The 26,251-nt window shown below is 47.8% G+C and overlaps 1 protein-coding gene across 1 annotated transcript in view; it reads right to left on the bottom strand.

The window, feature by feature from the left end:
* Nucleotides 1–26,251, bottom strand: part of aopep (aminopeptidase O (putative)) — a gene marked incomplete at its 5' end in the record, with an annotated part of 268,516 nt that overhangs the window by 172,321 nt on the left and 69,944 nt on the right. Inside the window, one exon of the mRNA XM_084323165.1 lies at nt 17,125–17,168. Within this exon, the coding sequence (XP_084179291.1) occupies nt 17,125–17,168 (44 nt within the window). The remainder of the gene's footprint in view (nt 1–17,124; nt 17,169–26,251) is intronic.

The following is a 26,251-nucleotide window of genomic DNA, read 5'->3' as shown; positions in this document are numbered from 1 at the left end:
TTACAGATGATGCTACCTCTCTGCTCCCTGTAACCCAGGCAACAGATGATGCTACCTCTCTGCTCCCTGTAACCCAGGTTACAGATGATGCTACCTCTCTGCTCCCTGTAACCCAGGCAACAGATGATGCTACCTCTCTCTGCTCCCTGTAACCCAGGCAACAGATGATACTACCTCTCTGCTCCCTGTAACCCAGGTTACAGATGATGCTACCTCTCTGCTCCCTGTAACCCAGGCAACAGATGATGCTACCTCTCTGCTCCCTGTAACCCAGGTTACAGATGATACTACCTCTCTGCTCCCTGTAACCCAGGTTACAGATGATACTACCTCTCTGCTCCCTGTAACCCAGGTTACAGATGATACTACCTCTCTGCTCCCTGTAACCCAGGTTACAGATGATGCTACCTCTCTACTCCCTGTAACCCAGGCAACAGATGATGCTACCTCTCTCTGCTCCCTGTAACCCAGGCAACAGATGATGCTACCTCTCTGCTCCCTGTAACCCAGGTTACAGATGATACTACCTCTCTGCTCCCTGTAACCCAGGCAACAGATGATGCTACCTCTCTGCTCCCTGTAACCCAGGCAACAGATGATACTACCTCTCTCTGCTCCCTGTAACCCAGGCAACAGATGATACTACCTCTCTGCTCCCTGTAACCCAGGCAACAGATAATACTACCTCTCTCTGCTCCCTGTAACCCAGGTTACAGATGATACTGCCTCTCTCTGCTCCCTGTAACCCAGGTTACAGATGATACTACCTCTCTGCTCCCTGTAACCCAGGCAACAGATGATGCTACCTCTCTCTACTCCCTGTAACCCAGGCAACAGATGATACTACCTCTCTGCTCCCTGTAACCCAGGCAACAGATGATACTACCTCTCTGCTCCCTGTAACCCAGGCAACAGATGATACTACCTCTCTGCTCCCTGTAACCCAGGTTACAGATGATACTACCTCTCTGCTCCCTGTAACCCAGGTTACAGATGATACTACCTCTCTGCTCCCTGTAACCCAGGTTACAGATGATGCTACCTCTCTCTGCTCCCTGTAACCCAGGCAACAGATGATACTACCTCTCTCTGCTCCCTGTAACCCAGGTTACAGATGATGCTACCTCTCTGCTCCCTGTAACCCAGGCAACAGATGATACTACCTCTCTGCTCCCTGTAACCCAGGTTACAGATGATACTACCTCTCTGCTCCCTGTAACCCAGGCAACAGATGATACTACCTCTCTACTCCCTGTAACCCAGGCAACAGATGATGCTACCTCTCTGCTCCCTGTAACCCAGGCAACAGATGATGCTACCTCTCTGCTCCCTGTAACCCAGGCAACAGATGATACTACCTCTCTGCTCCCTGTAACCCAGGTTACAGATGATGCTACCTCTCTGCTCCCTGTAACCCAGGTTACAGATGATGCTACCTCTCTACTCCCTGTAACCCAGGTTACAGATGATACTACCTCTCTGCTCCCTGTAACCCAGGTTACAGATGATGCTACCTCTCTGCTCCCTGTAACCCAGGTTACAGATGATGCTACCTCTCTACTCCCTGTAACCCAGGCAACAGATGATACTACCTCTCTGCTCCCTGTAACCCAGGCAACAGATGATGCTACCTCTCTGCTCCCTGTAACCCAGGCAACAGATGATGCTACCTCTCTGCTCCCTGTAACCCAGGCAACAGATGATGCTACCTCTCTGCTCCCTGTAACCCAGGCAACAGATGATGCTACCTCTCTGCTCCCTGTAACCCAGGCAACAGATGATGATACCTCTCTGCTCCCTGTAACCCAGGCAACAGATGATGCTACCTCTCTGCTCCCTGTAACCCAGGCAACAGATGATGCTACCTCTCTGCTCCCTGTAACCCAGGTTACAGATGATGCTACCTCTCTGCTCCCTGTAACCCAGGCAACAGATGATACTACCTCTCTGCTCCCTGTAACCCAGGTTACAGATGATACTACCTCTCTCTGCTCCCTGTAACCCAGGCAACAGATGATGCTACCTCTCTCTACTCCCTGTAACCCAGGCAACAGATGATACTACCTCTCTCTGCTCCCTGTAACCCAGGCAACAGATGATGCTACCTCTCTGCTCCCTGTAACCCAGGCAACAGATGATACTACCTCTCTGCTCCCTGTAACCCAGGTTACAGATGATACTACCTCTCTGCTCCCTGTAACCCAGGCAACAGATGATACTACCTCTCTACTCCCTGTAACCCAGGCAACAGATGATACTACCTCTCTCTACTCCCTGTAACCCAGGCAACAGATGATGCTACCTCTCTCTGCTCCCTGTAACCCAGGCAACAGATGATACTACCTCTCTACTCCCTGTAACCCAGGCAACAGATGATACTACCTCTCTGCTCCCTGTAACCCAGGTTACAGATGATACTACCTCTCTCTGCTCCCTGTAACCCAGGTTACAGATGATACTACCTCTCTGCTCCCTGTAACCCAGGTTACAGATGATACTACCTCTCTCTGCTCCCTGTAACCCAGGCAACAGATGATACTACCTCTCTGCTCCCTGTAACCCAGGCAACAGATGATACTACCTCTCTCTGCTCCCTGTAACCCAGGCAACAGATGATGCTACCTCTCTGCTCCCTGTAACCCAGGTTACAGATGATACTACCTCTCTGCTCCCTGTAACCCAGGCAACAGATGATGCTACCTCTCTGCTCCCTGTAACCCAGGCAACAGATGATACTACCTCTCTGCTCCCTGTAACCCAGGCAACAGATGATGCTACCTCTCTGCTCCCTGTAACCCAGGTTACAGATGATACTACCTCTCTGCTCCCTGTAACCCAGGCAACAGATGATGCTACCTCTCTACTCCCTGTAACCCAGGTTACAGATAATACTACCTCTCTGCTCCCTGTAACCCAGGCAACAGATGATGCTACCTCTCTGCTCCCTGTAACCCAGGCAACAGATGATACTACCTCTCTGCTCCCTGTAACCCAGGCAACAGATGATACTACCTCTCTCTGCTCCCTGTAACCCAGGTTACAGATGATACTACCTCTCTGCTCCCTGTAACCCAGGCAACAGATGATACTACCTCTCTCTGCTCCCTGTAACCCAGGTTACAGATGATACTACCTCTCTGCTCCCTGTAACCCAGGCAACAGATGATACTACCTCTCTCTGCTCCCTGTAACCCAGGCAACAGATGATACTACCTCTCTGCTCCCTGTAACCCAGGTTACAGATGATACTACCTCTCTGCTCCCTGTAACCCAGGCAACAGATGATACTACCTCTCTGCTCCCTGTAACCCAGGTTACAGATGATGCTACCTCTCTGCTCCCTGTAACCCAGGTTACAGATGATACTACCTCTCTGCTCCCTGTAACCCAGGCAACAGATGATACTACCTCTCTGCTCCCTGTAACCCAGGTTACAGATGATGCTACCTCTCTGCTCCCTGTAACCCAGGCAACAGATGATACTACCTCTCTGCTCCCTGTAACCCGGGTTACAGATGATACTACCTCTCTGCTCCCTGTAACCCAGGCAACAGATGATACTACCTCTCTGCTCCCTGTAACCCAGGCAACAGATGATGCTACCTCTCTGCTCCCTGTAACCCAGGTTACAGATGATACTACCTCTCTGCTCCCTGTAACCCAGGTTACAGATGATGCTACCTCTCTGCTCCCTGTAACCCAGGCAACAGATGATGCTACCTCTCTCTGCTCCCTGTAACCCAGGTTACAGATGATGCTACCTCTCTCTGCTCCCTGTAACCCAGGTTACAGATGATACTACCTCTCTGCTCCCTGTAACCCAGGCAACAGATGATACTACCTCTCTGCTCCCTGTAACCCAGGCAACAGATGATGCTACCTCTCTGCTCCCTGTAACCCAGGTTACAGATGATACTACCTCTCTCTGCTCCCTGTAACCCAGGCAACAGATACTACCTCTCTGCTCCCTGTAACCCAGGCAACAGATGATACTACCTCTCTGCTCCCTGTAACCCAGGCAACAGATGATGCTACCTCTCTGCTCCCTGTAACCCAGGTTACAGATGATACTACCTCTCTCTACTCCCTGTAACCCAGGTTACAGATGATGCTACCTCTCTGCTCCCTGTAACCCAGGTTACAGATGATACTACCTCTCTACTCCCTGTAACCCAGGCAACAGATGATACTACCTCTCTGCTCCCTGTAACCCAGGTTACAGATGATACTACCTCTCTGCTCCCTGTAACCCAGGTTACAGATGATACTACCTCTCTCTGCTCCCTGTAACCCAGGCAACAGATGATGCTACCTCTCTACTCCCTGTAACCCAGGCAACAGATGATACTACCTCTCTGCTCCCTGTAACCCAGGTTACAGATGATACTACCTCTCTGCTCCCTGTAACCCAGGTTACAGATGATACTACCTCTCTGCTCCCTGTAACCCAGGTTACAGATGATACTACCTCTCTGCTCCCTGTAACCCAGGCAACAGATGATGCTACCTCTCTCTGCTCCCTGTAACCCAGGCAACAGATGATACTACCTCTCTGCTCCCTGTAACCCAGGTTACAGATGATGCTACCTCTCTGCTCCCTGTAACCCAGGCAACAGATGATACTACCTCTCTGCTCCCTGTAACCCAGGCAACAGATGATGCTACCTCTCTGCTCCCTGTAACCCAGGCAACAGATGATGCTACCTCTCTGCTCCCTGTAACCCAGGCAACAGATGATGCTACCTCTCTGCTCCCTGTAACCCAGGTTACAGATGATGCTACCTCTCTACTCCCTGTAACCCAGGCAACAGATGATACTACCTCTCTGCTCCCTGTAACCCAGGTTACAGATGATACTACCTCTCTGCTCCCTGTAACCCAGGCAACAGATGATACTACCTCTCTGCTCCCTGTAACCCAGGCAACAGATGATACTACCTCTCTGCTCCCTGTAACCCAGGCAACAGATGATACTACCTCTCTGCTCCCTGTAACCCAGGTTACAGATGATGCTACCTCTCTCTGCTCCCTGTAACCCAGGCAACAGATGATGCTACATCTCTGCTCCCTGTAACCCAGGTTACAGATGATGCTACCTCTCTGCTCCCTGTAACCCAGGCAACAGATGATGCTACCTCTCTACTCCCTGTAACCCAGGTTACAGATGATACTACCTCTCTACTCCCTGTAACCCAGGCAACAGATGATACTACCTCTCTGCTCCCTGTAACCCAGGCAACAGATGATACTACCTCTCTGCTCCCTGTAACCCAGGTTACAGATGATACTACCTCTCTGCTCCCTGTAACCCAGGCAACAGATGATACTACCTCTCTGCTCCCTGTAACCCAGGCAACAGATGATACTACCTCTCTGCTCCCTGTAACCCAGGCAACAGATGATGCTACCTCTCTGCTCCCTGTAACCCAGGTTACAGATGATGCTACCTCTCTGCTCCCTGTAACCCAGGTTACAGATGATGCTACCTCTCTGCTCCCTGTAACCCAGGCAACAGATGATGCTACCTCTCTGCTCCCTGTAACCCAGGCAACAGATGATACTACCTCTCTGCTCCCTGTAACCCAGGCAACAGATGATGCTACCTCTCTGCTCCCTGTAACCCAGGTTACAGATGATACTACCTCTCTGCTCCCTGTAACCCAGGCAACAGATGATGCTACCTCTCTGCTCCCTGTAACCCAGGTTACAGATGATACTACCTCTCTACTCCCTGTAACCCAGGTTACAGATGATACTACCTCTCTGCTCCCTGTAACCCAGGCAACAGATGATGCTACCTCTCTGCTCCCTGTAACCCAGGCAACAGATGATACTACCTCTCTGCTCCCTGTAACCCAGGTTACAGATGATACTACCTCTCTGCTCCCTGTAACCCAGGCAACAGATGATACTACCTCTCTGCTCCCTGTAACCCAGGCAACAGATGATACTACCTCTCTGCTCCCTGTAACCCAGGCAACAGATGATACTACCTCTCTGCTCCCTGTAACCCAGGTTACAGATGATGCTACCTCTCTGCTCCCTGTAACCCAGGCAACAGATGATGCTACCTCTCTCTGCTCCCTGTAACCCAGGTTACAGATGATGCTACCTCTCTCTGCTCCCTGTAACCCAGGTTACAGATGATACTACCTCTCTGCTCCCTGTAACCCAGGCAACAGATGATACTACCTCTCTGCTCCCTGTAACCCAGGTTACAGATGATGCTACCTCTCTCTACTCCCTGTAACCCAGGCAACAGATGATGCTACCTCTCTCTGCTCCCTGTAACCCAGGCAACAGATGATGCTACCTCTCTGCTCCCTGTAACCCAGGTTACAGATGATACTACCTCTCTGCTCCCTGTAACCCAGGTTACAGATGATACTACCTCTCTACTCCCTGTAACCCAGGTTACAGATGATGCTACCTCTCTGCTCCCTGTAACCCAGGCAACATATGATACTACCTCTCTCTGCTCCCTGTAACCCAGGCAACAGATGATACTACCTCTCTGCTCCCTGTAACCCAGGCAACAGATGATGCTACCTCTCTACTCCCTGTAACCCAGGCAACAGATGATACTACCTCTCTGCTCCCTGTAACCCAGGCAACATATGATACTACCTCTCTGCTCCCTGTAACCCAGGCAACAGATGATACTACCTCTCTGCTCCCTGTAACCCAGGCAACAGATGATACTACCTCTCTGCTCCCTGTAACCCAGGCAACATATGATACTACCTCTCTGCTCCCTGTAACCCAGGCAACAGATGATGCTACCTCTCTCTGCTCCCTGTAACCCAGGCAACAGATGATACTACCTCTCTACTCCCTGTAACCCAGGCAACAGATGATACTACCTCTCTGCTCCCTGTAACCCAGGTTACAGATGATACTACCTCTCTCTGCTCCCTGTAACCCAGGTTACAGATGATACTACCTCTCTGCTCCCTGTAACCCAGGTTACAGATGATACTACCTCTCTCTGCTCCCTGTAACCCAGGCAACAGATGATACTACCTCTCTGCTCCCTGTAACCCAGGCAACAGATGATACTACCTCTCTCTGCTCCCTGTAACCCAGGCAACAGATGATGCTACCTCTCTGCTCCCTGTAACCCAGGTTACAGATGATACTACCTCTCTGCTCCCTGTAACCCAGGCAACAGATGATGCTACCTCTCTGCTCCCTGTAACCCAGGCAACAGATGATACTACCTCTCTGCTCCCTGTAACCCAGGCAACAGATGATGCTACCTCTCTGCTCCCTGTAACCCAGGTTACAGATGATACTACCTCTCTGCTCCCTGTAACCCAGGCAACAGATGATGCTACCTCTCTACTCCCTGTAACCCAGGTTACAGATAATACTACCTCTCTGCTCCCTGTAACCCAGGCAACAGATGATGCTACCTCTTTGCTCCCTGTAACCCAGGCAACAGATGATACTACCTCTCTGCTCCCTGTAACCCAGGCAACAGATGATACTACCTCTCTCTGCTCCCTGTAACCCAGGTTACAGATGATACTACCTCTCTGCTCCCTGTAACCCAGGCAACAGATGATACTACCTCTCTCTGCTCCCTGTAACCCAGGTTACAGATGATACTACCTCTCTGCTCCCTGTAACCCAGGCAACAGATGATACTACCTCTCTCTGCTCCCTGTAACCCAGGCAACAGATGATACTACCTCTCTGCTCCCTGTAACCCAGGTTACAGATGATACTACCTCTCTGCTCCCTGTAACCCAGGCAACAGATGATACTACCTCTCTGCTCCCTGTAACCCAGGTTACAGATGATGCTACCTCTCTGCTCCCTGTAACCCAGGTTACAGATGATACTACCTCTCTGCTCCCTGTAACCCAGGCAACAGATGATACTACCTCTCTGCTCCCTGTAACCCAGGTTACAGATGATGCTACCTCTCTGCTCCCTGTAACCCAGGCAACAGATGATACTACCTCTCTGCTCCCTGTAACCCGGGTTACAGATGATACTACCTCTCTGCTCCCTGTAACCCAGGCAACAGATGATACTACCTCTCTGCTCCCTGTAACCCAGGCAACAGATGATGCTACCTCTCTGCTCCCTGTAACCCAGGTTACAGATGATACTACCTCTCTGCTCCCTGTAACCCAGGTTACAGATGATGCTACCTCTCTGCTCCCTGTAACCCAGGCAACAGATGATGCTACCTCTCTCTGCTCCCTGTAACCCAGGTTACAGATGATGCTACCTCTCTCTGCTCCCTGTAACCCAGGTTACAGATGATACTACCTCTCTGCTCCCTGTAACCCAGGCAACAGATGATACTACCTCTCTGCTCCCTGTAACCCAGGCAACAGATGATGCTACCTCTCTGCTCCCTGTAACCCAGGTTACAGATGATACTACCTCTCTCTGCTCCCTGTAACCCAGGCAACAGATACTACCTCTCTGCTCCCTGTAACCCAGGCAACAGATGATACTACCTCTCTGCTCCCTGTAACCCAGGCAACAGATGATGCTACCTCTCTGCTCCCTGTAACCCAGGTTACAGATGATACTACCTCTCTCTACTCCCTGTAACCCAGGTTACAGATGATGCTACCTCTCTGCTCCCTGTAACCCAGGTTACAGATGATACTACCTCTCTACTCCCTGTAACCCAGGCAACAGATGATACTACCTCTCTGCTCCCTGTAACCCAGGTTACAGATGATACTACCTCTCTGCTCCCTGTAACCCAGGTTACAGATGATACTACCTCTCTCTGCTCCCTGTAACCCAGGCAACAGATGATGCTACCTCTCTACTCCCTGTAACCCAGGCAACAGATGATACTACCTCTCTGCTCCCTGTAACCCAGGTTACAGATGATACTACCTCTCTGCTCCCTGTAACCCAGGTTACAGATGATACTACCTCTCTGCTCCCTGTAACCCAGGTTACAGATGATACTACCTCTCTGCTCCCTGTAACCCAGGTTACAGATGATACTACCTCTCTGCTCCCTGTAACCCAGGCAACAGATGATGCTACCTCTCTCTGCTCCCTGTAACCCAGGCAACAGATGATACTACCTCTCTGCTCCCTGTAACCCAGGCAACAGATGATACTACCTCTCTGCTCCCTGTAACCCAGGCAACAGATGATGCTACATCTCTGCTCCCTGTAACCCAGGTTACAGATGATGCTACCTCTCTGCTCCCTGTAACCCAGGCAACAGATGATGCTACCTCTCTCTACTCCCTGTAACCCAGGCAACAGATGATACTACCTCTCTCTGCTCCCTGTAACCCAGGCAACAGATGATGCTACCTCTCTGCTCCCTGTAACCCAGGCAACAGATGATACTACCTCTCTGCTCCCTGTAACCCAGGTTACAGATGATACTACCTCTCTGCTCCCTGTAACCCAGGCAACAGATGATACTACCTCTCTACTCCCTGTAACCCAGGCAACAGATGATACTACCTCTCTCTACTCCCTGTAACCCAGGCAACAGATGATGCTACCTCTCTCTGCTCCCTGTAACCCAGGCAACAGATGATACTACCTCTCTACTCCCTGTAACCCAGGCAACAGATGATACTACCTCTCTGCTCCCTGTAACCCAGGTTACAGATGATACTACCTCTCTCTGCTCCCTGTAACCCAGGTTACAGATGATACTACCTCTCTGCTCCCTGTAACCCAGGTTACAGATGATACTACCTCTCTCTGCTCCCTGTAACCCAGGCAACAGATGATACTACCTCTCTGCTCCCTGTAACCCAGGCAACAGATGATACTACCTCTCTCTGCTCCCTGTAACCCAGGCAACAGATGATGCTACCTCTCTGCTCCCTGTAACCCAGGTTACAGATGATACTACCTCTCTGCTCCCTGTAACCCAGGCAACAGATGATGCTACCTCTCTGCTCCCTGTAACCCAGGCAACAGATGATACTACCTCTCTGCTCCCTGTAACCCAGGCAACAGATGATGCTACCTCTCTGCTCCCTGTAACCCAGGTTACAGATGATACTACCTCTCTGCTCCCTGTAACCCAGGCAACAGATGATGCTACCTCTCTACTCCCTGTAACCCAGGTTACAGATAATACTACCTCTCTGCTCCCTGTAACCCAGGCAACAGATGATGCTACCTCTCTGCTCCCTGTAACCCAGGCAACAGATGATACTACCTCTCTGCTCCCTGTAACCCAGGCAACAGATGATACTACCTCTCTCTGCTCCCTGTAACCCAGGTTACAGATGATACTACCTCTCTGCTCCCTGTAACCCAGGCAACAGATGATACTACCTCTCTCTGCTCCCTGTAACCCAGGTTACAGATGATACTACCTCTCTGCTCCCTGTAACCCAGGCAACAGATGATACTACCTCTCTCTGCTCCCTGTAACCCAGGCAACAGATGATACTACCTCTCTGCTCCCTGTAACCCAGGCAACAGATGATACTACCTCTCTCTGCTCCCTGTAACCCAGGTTACAGATGATACTACCTCTCTGCTCCCTGTAACCCAGGCAACAGATGATGCTACCTCTCTGCTCCCTGTAACCCAGGCAACAGATGATACTACCTCTCTGCTCCCTGTAACCCAGGCAACAGATGATACTACCTCTCTCTGCTCCCTGTAACCCAGGTTACAGATGATACTACCTCTCTGCTCCCTGTAACCCAGGCAACAGATGATACTACCTCTCTCTGCTCCCTGTAACCCAGGTTACAGATGATACTACCTCTCTGCTCCCTGTAACCCAGGCAACAGATGATACTACCTCTCTCTGCTCCCTGTAACCCAGGCAACAGATGATACTACCTCTCTGCTCCCTGTAACCCAGGTTACAGATGATACTACCTCTCTGCTCCCTGTAACCCAGGCAACAGATGATACTACCTCTCTGCTCCCTGTAACCCAGGTTACAGATGATGCTACCTCTCTGCTCCCTGTAACCCAGGTTACAGATGATACTACCTCTCTGCTCCCTGTAACCCAGGCAACAGATGATACTACCTCTCTGCTCCCTGTAACCCAGGTTACAGATGATGCTACCTCTCTGCTCCCTGTAACCCAGGCAACAGATGATACTACCTCTCTGCTCCCTGTAACCCGGGTTACAGATGATACTACCTCTCTGCTCCCTGTAACCCAGGCAACAGATGATACTACCTCTCTGCTCCCTGTAACCCAGGCAACAGATGATGCTACCTCTCTGCTCCCTGTAACCCAGGTTACAGATGATACTACCTCTCTGCTCCCTGTAACCCAGGTTACAGATGATGCTACCTCTCTGCTCCCTGTAACCCAGGCAACAGATGATGCTACCTCTCTCTGCTCCCTGTAACCCAGGTTACAGATGATGCTACCTCTCTCTGCTCCCTGTAACCCAGGTTACAGATGATACTACCTCTCTGCTCCCTGTAACCCAGGCAACAGATGATACTACCTCTCTGCTCCCTGTAACCCAGGCAACAGATGATGCTACCTCTCTGCTCCCTGTAACCCAGGTTACAGATGATACTACCTCTCTCTGCTCCCTGTAACCCAGGCAACAGATACTACCTCTCTGCTCCCTGTAACCCAGGCAACAGATGATACTACCTCTCTGCTCCCTGTAACCCAGGCAACAGATGATGCTACCTCTCTGCTCCCTGTAACCCAGGTTACAGATGATACTACCTCTCTCTACTCCCTGTAACCCAGGTTACAGATGATGCTACCTCTCTGCTCCCTGTAACCCAGGTTACAGATGATACTACCTCTCTACTCCCTGTAACCCAGGCAACAGATGATACTACCTCTCTGCTCCCTGTAACCCAGGTTACAGATGATACTACCTCTCTGCTCCCTGTAACCCAGGTTACAGATGATACTACCTCTCTCTGCTCCCTGTAACCCAGGCAACAGATGATGCTACCTCTCTACTCCCTGTAACCCAGGCAACAGATGATACTACCTCTCTGCTCCCTGTAACCCAGGTTACAGATGATACTACCTCTCTGCTCCCTGTAACCCAGGTTACAGATGATACTACCTCTCTGCTCCCTGTAACCCAGGTTACAGATGATACTACCTCTCTGCTCCCTGTAACCCAGGCAACAGATGATGCTACCTCTCTCTGCTCCCTGTAACCCAGGCAACAGATGATACTACCTCTCTGCTCCCTGTAACCCAGGTTACAGATGATGCTACCTCTCTGCTCCCTGTAACCCAGGCAACAGATGATACTACCTCTCTGCTCCCTGTAACCCAGGCAACAGATGATGCTACCTCTCTGCTCCCTGTAACCCAGGCAACAGATGATGCTACCTCTCTGCTCCCTGTAACCCAGGCAACAGATGATGCTACCTCTCTGCTCCCTGTAACCCAGGTTACAGATGATGCTACCTCTCTACTCCCTGTAACCCAGGCAACAGATGATACTACCTCTCTGCTCCCTGTAACCCAGGTTACAGATGATACTACCTCTCTGCTCCCTGTAACCCAGGCAACAGATGATACTACCTCTCTGCTCCCTGTAACCCAGGCAACAGATGATACTACCTCTCTGCTCCCTGTAACCCAGGCAACAGATGATACTACCTCTCTGCTCCCTGTAACCCAGGTTACAGATGATGCTACCTCTCTCTGCTCCCTGTAACCCAGGCAACAGATGATGCTACATCTCTGCTCCCTGTAACCCAGGTTACAGATGATGCTACCTCTCTGCTCCCTGTAACCCAGGCAACAGATGATGCTACCTCTCTACTCCCTGTAACCCAGGTTACAGATGATACTACCTCTCTACTCCCTGTAACCCAGGCAACAGATGATACTACCTCTCTGCTCCCTGTAACCCAGGCAACAGATGATACTACCTCTCTGCTCCCTGTAACCCAGGTTACAGATGATACTACCTCTCTGCTCCCTGTAACCCAGGCAACAGATGATACTACCTCTCTGCTCCCTGTAACCCAGGCAACAGATGATACTACCTCTCTGCTCCCTGTAACCCAGGCAACAGATGATGCTACCTCTCTGCTCCCTGTAACCCAGGTTACAGATGATGCTACCTCTCTGCTCCCTGTAACCCAGGTTACAGATGATGCTACCTCTCTGCTCCCTGTAACCCAGGCAACAGATGATGCTACCTCTCTGCTCCCTGTAACCCAGGCAACAGATGATACTACCTCTCTGCTCCCTGTAACCCAGGCAACAGATGATGCTACCTCTCTGCTCCCTGTAACCCAGGTTACAGATGATACTACCTCTCTGCTCCCTGTAACCCAGGCAACAGATGATGCTACCTCTCTGCTCCCTGTAACCCAGGTTACAGATGATACTACCTCTCTACTCCCTGTAACCCAGGTTACAGATGATACTACCTCTCTGCTCCCTGTAACCCAGGCAACAGATGATGCTACCTCTCTGCTCCCTGTAACCCAGGCAACAGATGATACTACCTCTCTGCTCCCTGTAACCCAGGTTACAGATGATACTACCTCTCTGCTCCCTGTAACCCAGGCAACAGATGATACTACCTCTCTGCTCCCTGTAACCCAGGCAACAGATGATACTACCTCTCTGCTCCCTGTAACCCAGGCAACAGATGATACTACCTCTCTGCTCCCTGTAACCCAGGTTACAGATGATGCTACCTCTCTGCTCCCTGTAACCCAGGCAACAGATGATGCTACCTCTCTCTGCTCCCTGTAACCCAGGTTACAGATGATGCTACCTCTCTCTGCTCCCTGTAACCCAGGTTACAGATGATACTACCTCTCTGCTCCCTGTAACCCAGGCAACAGATGATACTACCTCTCTGCTCCCTGTAACCCAGGTTACAGATGATGCTACCTCTCTCTACTCCCTGTAACCCAGGCAACAGATGATGCTACCTCTCTCTGCTCCCTGTAACCCAGGCAACAGATGATGCTACCTCTCTGCTCCCTGTAACCCAGGTTACAGATGATACTACCTCTCTGCTCCCTGTAACCCAGGTTACAGATGATACTACCTCTCTACTCCCTGTAACCCAGGTTACAGATGATGCTACCTCTCTGCTCCCTGTAACCCAGGCAACATATGATACTACCTCTCTCTGCTCCCTGTAACCCAGGCAACAGATGATACTACCTCTCTGCTCCCTGTAACCCAGGCAACAGATGATGCTACCTCTCTACTCCCTGTAACCCAGGCAACAGATGATACTACCTCTCTGCTCCCTGTAACCCAGGCAACATATGATACTACCTCTCTGCTCCCTGTAACCCAGGCAACAGATGATACTACCTCTCTGCTCCCTGTAACCCAGGCAACAGATGATACTACCTCTCTGCTCCCTGTAACCCAGGCAACATATGATACTACCTCTCTGCTCCCTGTAACCCAGGCAACAGATGATGCTACCTCTCTCTGCTCCCTGTAACCCAGGCAACAGATGATACTACCTCTCTACTCCCTGTAACCCAGGCAACAGATGATACTACCTCTCTGCTCCCTGTAACCCAGGTTACAGATGATACTACCTCTCTCTGCTCCCTGTAACCCAGGTTACAGATGATACTACCTCTCTGCTCCCTGTAACCCAGGTTACAGATGATACTACCTCTCTCTGCTCCCTGTAACCCAGGCAACAGATGATACTACCTCTCTGCTCCCTGTAACCCAGGCAACAGATGATACTACCTCTCTCTGCTCCCTGTAACCCAGGCAACAGATGATGCTACCTCTCTGCTCCCTGTAACCCAGGTTACAGATGATACTACCTCTCTGCTCCCTGTAACCCAGGCAACAGATGATGCTACCTCTCTGCTCCCTGTAACCCAGGCAACAGATGATACTACCTCTCTGCTCCCTGTAACCCAGGCAACAGATGATGCTACCTCTCTGCTCCCTGTAACCCAGGTTACAGATGATACTACCTCTCTGCTCCCTGTAACCCAGGCAACAGATGATGCTACCTCTCTACTCCCTGTAACCCAGGTTACAGATAATACTACCTCTCTGCTCCCTGTAACCCAGGCAACAGATGATGCTACCTCTTTGCTCCCTGTAACCCAGGCAACAGATGATACTACCTCTCTGCTCCCTGTAACCCAGGCAACAGATGATACTACCTCTCTCTGCTCCCTGTAACCCAGGTTACAGATGATACTACCTCTCTGCTCCCTGTAACCCAGGCAACAGATGATACTACCTCTCTCTGCTCCCTGTAACCCAGGTTACAGATGATACTACCTCTCTGCTCCCTGTAACCCAGGCAACAGATGATACTACCTCTCTCTGCTCCCTGTAACCCAGGCAACAGATGATACTACCTCTCTGCTCCCTGTAACCCAGGTTACAGATGATACTACCTCTCTGCTCCCTGTAACCCAGGCAACAGATGATACTACCTCTCTGCTCCCTGTAACCCAGGTTACAGATGATGCTACCTCTCTGCTCCCTGTAACCCAGGTTACAGATGATACTACCTCTCTGCTCCCTGTAACCCAGGCAACAGATGATACTACCTCTCTGCTCCCTGTAACCCAGGTTACAGATGATGCTACCTCTCTGCTCCCTGTAACCCAGGCAACAGATGATACTACCTCTCTGCTCCCTGTAACCCGGGTTACAGATGATACTACCTCTCTGCTCCCTGTAACCCAGGCAACAGATGATACTACCTCTCTGCTCCCTGTAACCCAGGCAACAGATGATGCTACCTCTCTGCTCCCTGTAACCCAGGTTACAGATGATACTACCTCTCTGCTCCCTGTAACCCAGGTTACAGATGATGCTACCTCTCTGCTCCCTGTAACCCAGGCAACAGATGATGCTACCTCTCTCTGCTCCCTGTAACCCAGGTTACAGATGATGCTACCTCTCTCTGCTCCCTGTAACCCAGGTTACAGATGATACTACCTCTCTGCTCCCTGTAACCCAGGCAACAGATGATACTACCTCTCTGCTCCCTGTAACCCAGGCAACAGATGATGCTACCTCTCTGCTCCCTGTAACCCAGGTTACAGATGATACTACCTCTCTCTGCTCCCTGTAACCCAGGCAACAGATACTACCTCTCTGCTCCCTGTAACCCAGGCAACAGATGATACTACCTCTCTGCTCCCTGTAACCCAGGCAACAGATGATGCTACCTCTCTGCTCCCTGTAACCCAGGTTACAGATGATACTACCTCTCTCTACTCCCTGTAACCCAGGTTACAGATGATGCTACCTCTCTGCTCCCTGTAACCCAGGTTACAGATGATACTACCTCTCTACTCCCTGTAACCCAGGCAACAGATGATACTACCTCTCTGCTCCCTGTAACCCAGGTTACAGATGATACTACCTCTCTGCTCCCTGTAACCCAGGTTACAGATGATACTACCTCTCTCTGCTCCCTGTAACCCAGGCAACAGATGATGCTACCTCTCTACTCCCTGTAACCCAGGCAACAGATGATACTACCTCTCTGCTCCCTGTAACCCAGGTTACAGATGATACTACCTCTCTGCTCCCTGTAACCCAGGTTACAGATGATACTACCTCTCTGCTCCCTGTAACCCAGGTTACAGATGATACTACCTCTCTGCTCCCTGTAACCCAGGTTACAGATGATACTACCTCTCTGCTCCCTGTAACCCAGGCAACAGATGATGCTACCTCTCTCTGCTCCCTGTAACCCAGGCAACAGATGATACTACCTCTCTGCTCCCTGTAACCCAGGCAACAGATGATACTACCTCTCTGCTCCCTGTAACCCAGGCAACAGATGATGCTACATCTCTGCTCCCTGTAACCCAGGTTACAGATGATGCTACCTCTCTGCTCCCTGTAACCCAGGCAACAGATGATGCTACCTCTCTACTCCCTGTAACCCAGGTTACAGATGATACTACCTCTCTACTCCCTGTAACCCAGGCAACAGATGATACTACCTCTCTGCTCCCTGTAACCCAGGCAACAGATGATACTACCTCTCTGCTCCCTGTAACCCAGGTTACAGATGATGCTACCTCTCTCTACTCCCTGTAACCCAGGTTACAGATGATGCTACCTCTCTACTCCCTGTAACCCAGGTTACAGATGGCTGAAACCCGACCCCCACAGGCGGCTAATCTAAGCATGACTCATCATAGCCTGTTACACTAATGTACATACCTCTCCATGTCGGGAAATGTAGCCAGCAGCATTCTCAAGAAGTCCTGTGGAAAGGACAGGGGGGCAGTGACCGAAGAGTCAGAAGAGATTTGTTTTCGGCAATTTTCTTGACTTTATGAATTGTACCTTTTTCTTTTTCTGTTTAATAATGTCATAATTATTGACGCTCTGGCAACATTGTATTTGTTACATTCATCACAATAAAGACTATTGCACTGAATTTAACTGCATTAGATTTAATTGAGAGGTGGAAAGAAGAGGTACACAAGAATGAGAGAGATATATAGATAGAGGTGAGAGAAGAGGTAGAAAAGAGAGAGAGAGAGAGAGAGAGAGAGAGAGAGGGCTAAAGAGTGAGAGGGAGAGAGAGAGAGGGAGGGAGAGAGAGAGAAAGAGAGGGAGGAAGGGAGAGAGAGGGAGAGAGAGAGAAAGAGAGAGGGAGATAGAGAGAAAGAGAAAGAGAAAGAGAGAGAGAGAGAGAGAGAGAGAGAGAGAGAGAGAGAGAGAGAGAGAGAGAGAGAGAGAGAGAGAGAGAGAGAGAGAGAGAGAGAGAGAGAGAGAGAGGGAGGGAGATTTGATTTTATTACGGATCCCCATTAGCTGGTGCCATGGCAACCAGCTAGTCTTCCTGGGGTCCACACAAAAAACATACAAAAACAATTGTTGCAAAACAGAATTATTAAAAGCCAGTACTCATTACTCAACATACAATACACAATGCAACTAACAATTAAGATGGCTAAAATTACATGCAAGCAAAGAAACAGAAAACAAAAAACAAAACAAAACAAAACACAAAATACAGTGTTAAATACAATTTAAGATTGTTTTTAAAATTGAATATTTTTAAGAATTGCTTTTAGAATGCTCATCAATGTTACTAAAACATTAATTTCACCATACCTTTAAAAAGAAAAGAAAAACACACAAAGTAATCAGAAGAAGTTTTGGATAACATGGCTGCAGCTACACTCATGCATGACATATATTAATTTCCTTCCGGATTATGGCTCCTTTGAGTTTCTTTTTGAAACTGTCCTTGTTTTCCGTCCGTATAATATGTAATGGGATCCTATTCCAGTATGTTATGGTTATGGAGAGAGAAAGAGAGAGATAGGGAGAGAGAAAGAGAGAGGGAGAGAGAGAAAGAGAGAGGGAGAGAGAAAGAGAGAGAGAGAGAGAGAGGGAGAGAGAGAGAAAGAGAGCGAGGGGCAGAGAGAGAAAGAGAGAGAGAGAGGTGTACTCTCTCTGTACTTGTTCATAGGTCACCAGCATGACCCCAGAGTGTGTTTATGAAACATTCATTATTGAGGGGGCCACTGCCAGCCAGTGGAGACACAGGAGCCAGGTGGGACACATCACACACACAACACAGGCACGCACGCACGCACACACACACACACACACACAGAGCGTGCGCACGGCCAGGTGTGATCACTCAGCCCCTCCCTCGGCCCCAGCAGGGTAAACACAGCGGTTGAGGTGATGTATGGTGACGAGAGTGTGCGTGAATAATGTTAACTTCATCTTACAATACAACAGAAGGAGGCCAAATACACCCACGATACAACAGAAGGAGGCCAAATACACCCAAGATACAACAGGAGGCCAAATACACCCAAGATACAACAGGAGGCCAAATACACCCACGATACAACAGAAGGAGGCCAAATACACCCAAGATACAACAGGAGGCCAAATACACCCAAGATACAACAGGAGGCCAAATACACCCACGATACAACAGGAGGCCAAATACACCCACGATACAACAGGAGGCCAAATACACCCACGATACAACAGAAGGAGGCCAAATACACCCACGATACAACAGGAGGCCAAATACACCCACGATACAACAGGAGGCCAAATATACCCACGATACAACAGGAGGCCAAATACACCCACGATACAACAGAAGGCCAAATACACCCACGATACAACAGAAGGAGGCCAAATACACCCAAGATACAACAGGAGGCCAAATACACCCACGATACAACAGAAGGAGGCCAAATACACCCACGATACAACAGAAGGAGGCCAAATACACCCACGATACAACAGGAGGCCAAATACACCCACGATACAACAGAAGGAGGCCAAATACACCCACGATACAACAGAAGGAGGCCAAATACACCCAAGATACAACAGGAGGCCAAATACACCCACGATACAACAGAAGGAGGCCAAATACACCCAAGATACAACAGGAGGCCAAATACACCCACGATACAACAGAAGGCCAAATACACCCAAGATACAACAGGAGGCCAAATACACCCACGATACAACAGAAGGAGGCCAAATACACCCATGATACAACAGAAGGAGGCCAAATACACCCACGATACAACAGGAGGCCAAATACACCCACGATACAACAGGAGGCCAAATACACCCACGATACAACAGAAGGAGGCCAAATACACCCACGATACAACAGAAGGAGGCCAAATACACCCACGATACAACAGAAGGAGGCCAAATACACCCACGATACAACAGGAGGCCAAATACACCCACGATACAACAGAAGGAGGCCAAATACACCCACGATACAACAGAAGGAGGCCAAATACACCCACGATACAACAGAAGGAGGCCAAATACACCCACGATACAACAGAAGGAGGCCAAATACACCCATATACAACAGAAGGAGGCCAAATACACCCAAAATACAACAGAAGCAAGCCAAATACACCAATATACAACAGAAGGAGGCCAAATACACCCACGATACAACAGAAGCAAGCCAAATACACCCACGATACAACAGAAGCAGGCCAAATACACCCAAAATACAACAGAAGCAAGCTAAATACACCCATATACAACAGAAGCAAGCCAAATACACCCACGATACAACAGAAGCAAGCCAAATACACCCATATACAACAGAAGGAGGCCAAATACACCCAAAATACAGCAGGAGGCCAAATACACCCAAAATACAACAAAAGGAGGCCAAATACACCCAAAATACACCCAAGATACAACAGAAGGAGGCCAAATACACCCACGATACAACAGAAGGAGGCCAAATACACCCAAAATACAGCAGGAGGCCAAATACACCCAAAATACAACAGAAGGAGGCCAAATACACCCAAGATACAACAGAAGGAGGCCAAATACACCCAAAATACAGCAGGAGGCCAAATACACCCAAAATACACCCAAGATACAACAGAAGGAGGCCAAGTACACCCGAAATACAACAGAAAGAGGCCAATTACACCCGAAATACACCCAAGATACAACAGAAGGAGGCCAAATGCACCTAAAATACAACATAAAGAGGCAAAATACACCCAAAATACACCCAAGATACAACAGAAGGAGGCCAAATACACACGAAATACAACAGAAGGAGGCCAAATACACCCAAAATACAACAGAAGGAGGGCAAATATACCCAAAATACAACAAAAGGAGGCCAAATACACCCAAAATACAACAAAAGGAGGCCAAATACACCCAAAATACACCCAAGATACAACAGAAGGAGGCCAAATACACCTAAAATACAACAGAAGGAGGCCAAATACACCCACGATACAACAGAAGGAGGCCAAATACACCTAAATACAACAAAAGGAGGCCAAATACACCCAAACACACCCAAAATACAACAGAAGGAGGCCAAATTAGATTAGATTAGATTATTTAATGACCACCCAGCCAGGCTGGTGGAATTTGTTTTCAGTGCAGTTACAGCATTGTTCCAACATAGAACATAGAATATAACATCACTTACAATACATACATACTACATGCAGTTAAATACATAAATACATAATTACAAAGACCACAATATCATAGTTTATGTCCATGTCCATAGCAACAGAGGTAGGGGGGGAGGAGGCCAAAATACACCCAAAATACAACAGAAGGAGGCCAAATACACTCAAATACACCCAAGATACAACAGAAGGAAGCTGAATTCACCCAAAATATAAATCAGATGTTCCTCTCCATCTATAGTGCCATCTATCCATCAAGATAGTTTAGGTGTGATTTTAGGTGTGAGGTTTTAAATTGATCTCACGAGAAATTATGACTCACCATAACCTTGTTGTCAGTTTCATTGAGAACTATTTCCTACCAAAGTACACCGCCGTAATAGTCCTTAAATTAAACTGTCCACAACGAGGTCTGTGAATTATCTCGAGGAGCCGTTCAGCGGCTGCTGGATGGAGACATCGGTCTAAATGGAAAGAGACTGGTTGAAAATAATAATAGTATATAGAGTGATGGCAAACATCTCTCTGGCTGAAGAGAAACTCCTCTGTGAGTCACAGCTAAATGATGTGGATGGATTGACAGCACTCTAGGGAGGAGGAAACATGTGCTTTTGGGGATTTCGGTTAAACCTCCTCTTTAATGGCTAAGGTCAGTTTAATTATTTTCTTGTTGCCAACATAGCCAACGAAAAGACCAACACCTGCAATGCATTTCCTCTCCTCTCACTGGTAAATGGTGCATTTATATAACAGCTTTTATCCAAAGCGCTTTACAATTTGTTCCTCACATTCACTCGCACACATTCACACACCGACGGCGACCAATGCAAGGTGCCAACCAGCTCACTGGGAGCAATTAGGGGTTAAGTGTCTTGCTCAAGGACACTTTGACATGCTGCCTGGGAGGAGTCGGAATCTAACTGGGAACCTTCCGGTTACCAGACGACCGCTCCACCTCCTGAGCCAGCCAGTGATCTAGGGATTGACAGCACTCTAAGGGCTTGTGTCCATAGCCGACGTTTTGAGTCGTCAGCTCCTTTCTGTCATTCATTTCTATGCTGGAGAAGCGACAGGCGCGCTCCTCTTCCCGGCGACGCGCCTCGCGTTTTATGAGCTCTGGGCGGCAGCGTTTTTGGCGGAGCGCTCCCAGCTCATAAAGTTGAAACTAGTCATCAATGTAACTCATCGAGGAAGGGGTGGAGCCGCGGCTGGTCTTTGGCTTTGAGTGGACACATAGCCTAAGGGAAGAGGAAATTATGTGCTTTTTTGGATTGTGGGTGAACCTCCACTTTAATATGTGCTCTGTGTTTTGTTGTTTGTTTGTCTTATGTTCCTCTTGTTTGATGTTGTTTGAACCGGTTTATTATTAATTTTATCATGTTTTGTGTTTGGTTTTGTTTGTTTCTTTTTGTTTTGTTATGTTTAATACAGATATGTACTTTATGTATTCTGTAAGCTGTGGACCCCCTTGAAAACGAGATGGTTCATCTCAAGGGGTAATTCCAAATAAAGAATTTCAATATATATATTATATCTCCCACAGTTCAGTAAGAACTCAGGCACCTTAAGTGTTCAGCCACTCATTGGTTCGTGTACCACAGGGTCCAGAGGTGCATTCCAATCACAAGGGTGTGTAAATGTAAATGACGGTCATGTCATTTGGACAAGTTCCAATTTTGGCTTTATATAGAAAACAAACGCCAGGGCAAAGCCCCTCTCTCCGCCAGAGAGGACCACCCAGCCCTATTGTACAGGACACAACGGCGGGCTTCATAATTATGATATTTAAAGCTATTTATTCGTGAGCTATATTTAATGTACGGTAATGTACAGTATGGCTTCCTGGTTGAGCGCTCCTGAGGGTAGGAGAGAGGAGGAAGAGGAGAGGAAATGCATTGCAGGTGTTGCTCTTTTCGTAGGCTATGTTGGCAATGAGAAAATAATTAAACTGCACCCTGAGAGGGAGGTTCAAAGGGTCAAAGTGGATATAAAACAGGAGGGAAGACTGTCAAGTTTTAAACTGTGGATACCAAACAGAGATGACTTTAAACTGTTGAACAGTAATCCAGAACTATTTTATTGCACTGTAGAAAAAGATTATTGTATCTATTCTTTTCTACTATTTTATTGCACTGCACTATTTTATCTTACTTTTTATTATTGTCCATTTGAAACTGAATCAAACCATAAACAAGGTGGCATGTTGATGTTAGATCCTAATGTGAAAAACTGTGTTTGTAATATGTCTGCACTTTATGTGCTCATGTTATGCCTGTCTTTTTCTGTTGTGAAGCACTTTGAGCTGCAGTTTCTGTATGAAAGGTGCTATACAAATAAAGTTTATTATTATTATTAAACTGACCGTATCCATTAACACTTTCAGTGCCACGGGCGACATACCTCGTTTTATTAGCCCCCCCACTGAGTGCCGATGATGACAAATATCGTTTTATTAGCGATCTGAAATCATATTTCATCAACCGAGTCTCCCGTTGGTACAGCAGCCCCTACAGGAGCTCAGAATGGAAAAAAGCGCCCCCTATCGTCTATCCCTGTGTAACTGCAGGTCAGTCGCTTAGACTGACCTGCGATCTGTAGATATGTAGGGGCGGAGCCAGCTGGTTGCTTGTGCTGGCAAGCTGTCTGCTCAACATGGAAGTCATCGCGGGACGGGAATCAGCCTGGAATATATATTTACAGCAGCCAATACTCAATCAATAAGCTTGATCGATATTTGGAATGGCGATCAGGAATTGGAATGATCTTTTTGGAGAACATCTGATCTGAGGTAAGGAATCTATTTTACCAGTCTTGGGATAATCAGAGTTGTATTCGCTGAGATCTCAGCGTTTGCCCTATGTGTGATGCGTCTCTGTGTGCGCGATCGCTGATGAGGAAATAAGAGAATCGATTTTTCAGCTCGCGTCTCTAGCGTGCATACGTACACATATACTGTGGGGACCTATATTAAGAGACATTCACCAAGGTGAATTGTGCCTTTAAGAGTGTGGGTTGTACTGGTTAGGGGAAAGGTTAAATGCCACTTCCGGTTCCGGGTGACGGTTGTTGTTATTGTAAATGCTATGTGCAGGATAAGTAAAGTACTCAACTCGACCTACGTCTCTGGCTCACTACTTTCTTATCGCCACAATACTATCGATAATCTAGCGTTTATTTGAAAACGATTCATAAATAGGCCGAAAAATGACAACGTTTTTGTATATTCTAGAATATTCCAGTAAATGTCTTTTATCATGGAATCTTTATATTTTCCTTGAAAACGAGGGCTTTTCAAAATGCTATAAAACGAAAATGAACCGATAAAAAAACAATCTGCTTTGACAATGTTGACTGGAAAACGAGTCATTGATAAGCGACGGGCAGATTAGACACATAATTTAAAACATAGATCAGGCGTTTTTAACGCTAACATTGAAGTGGGTCATGGCATTCAAGGAGGTTCCGGGGCACCGAGCTCCGGCACGGAAAGTGTTAACCCTTTCACTGCCACACGACAGCCGGTTAACCCTTTCACTGTGACAATACAGAAGGTTAGCCCTTTACTATCACACAACCGACGGCGATGCTCCATCATTAGCATCATTAGCGCTTTGATACTGATCTTAGAGACTATCAAACTCCAGCCAGATGCATCTTCCAAGACGCTGGAGTGGTCTCACAGATGTGGTTCTATACAGAAAATATTCTTGGTAGCTGACTCACAGTTACAGAGATAAAAATAAAAATATATATTCCTTCCGAGAATTCTCACGTTTAAATATGGGCTTGGTTCGTTTTTATCTTTTTGATCCTGTATTGACAAGTCCAGCCACAATCCCTGGCTTAGGAAAAGTCAAGTTAAGGGTCCCGTCTGCGGGTGCCAAAATTGTCGTGACAATTATGTAAATCTATTCTACACAATTATGTAAATCACAGTTAAGAACCCATACGGTGAGAATAATTACACAGCAATAATATAAAAACAGAGTCTTACCTTAAAGTGAATTTGAAGAAGTTTATTATTAAAGATACCGACAATTTCACACGGTAACTGAGTCTCTGGGTCTCTGCTAATCAGAGATATCGCATCATTACCTCTGCCCAATGCAGCTATGTCCAACAGAGATAACTATCTGACTACCTTCAGCGTTCTTCTGAAGGAGAGACTGACTAAACACACCAAACATCAGCTTTTATAACAAACAGAAAAGGTGGTTTATTCTTATCATACTAAACTGATCTTAACCAATCAATGACCCTTGTGTAATTTATCCTGTGGCCTATTGGACATCTGATTCATGATGTAAATGATCATTAAACCAATCAGCTTGAAGGCTCTGCTCCTTATCCCAAAAGCAAATCTCTTATCAGTTTGACACAGAATTCAACATGTCGCCAAAAACATGATGACACATTATTCACAAATTACATTACACCCTGTTATTGACAGGCTTCAGAACTCAATAGAGTCAACACATTCAACACATGATGACATACTATCCCAAATTACATTATACCTTGTTGATATTCAAAAACAGGCATGTCTGCATGTTGGGTCAACACATGACACAATATGGCCAAATTACATGATACTTCAGAATTCAATTTGCATTCACATTGCATTTCATTACTTGTTGACACTCAAAGACAGGCATGTCTGCAAGTGACCTTTAATATGACCTTTTATGTCCTAGTGGAGGGATATGGTATTACAATCAATTAATATTAATATAATAGTGTTTATAATAGTGTTAATTATGCATATTTCCTCCACACAACCGTGCCACGGACATGTCCGTGGTTGGTCCTCAACCGTTGGATTCGAAACACGGACATCTCCGTGGCCGGGCGCCATTGTGTTAAAGATCTGAGTTCATACTGAACTGATTATATGAATGTAAATACTCAACGACCAGTCATTCTCTCTAGACTGTATGACATAGACACACACACACACACACACACACACACACACACACACACGCACGTACTGTATACGTGCAACATTAATCGTTCCAGCAAAGTAGGCTTCTATTATTCTATCTATTTTAATTATAATGATAATAAATACGACTATGTCTCGATGTATTGGCTCGCACCCGAGTTTGGAACAGCTTTCTCTGGGACAAGTCATTGGGGATTGCCGTCACTTCAGACATCCGCGGAATTAAAGCCCTTTCTCAGCACAACCCATGATATTCTTCATCCTGGATACCCACAGTTCCGCTTAGTTAGCCAACACAGTAATGCAAAGTGAATGGGGTCAAGCTCCTGACTGAACGTAATTGAAATCTACATTGTGTGCTCTGCGGAGCAGCTCGACCCCATTGACTTTGCATTAGCTTGTGGTCGACTAGCGGAGCAGCTCGACCCCA

Source organism: Notolepis coatsorum (assembly GCF_963971535.1).
Source record: "Notolepis coatsorum genome assembly, chromosome: 10".
NCBI lineage: Eukaryota > Metazoa > Chordata > Actinopteri > Aulopiformes > Paralepididae > Notolepis > Notolepis coatsorum.
Note: the sequence above shows the minus strand (reverse complement) of the source record. Positions and strands in the feature narration are given on the sequence as shown.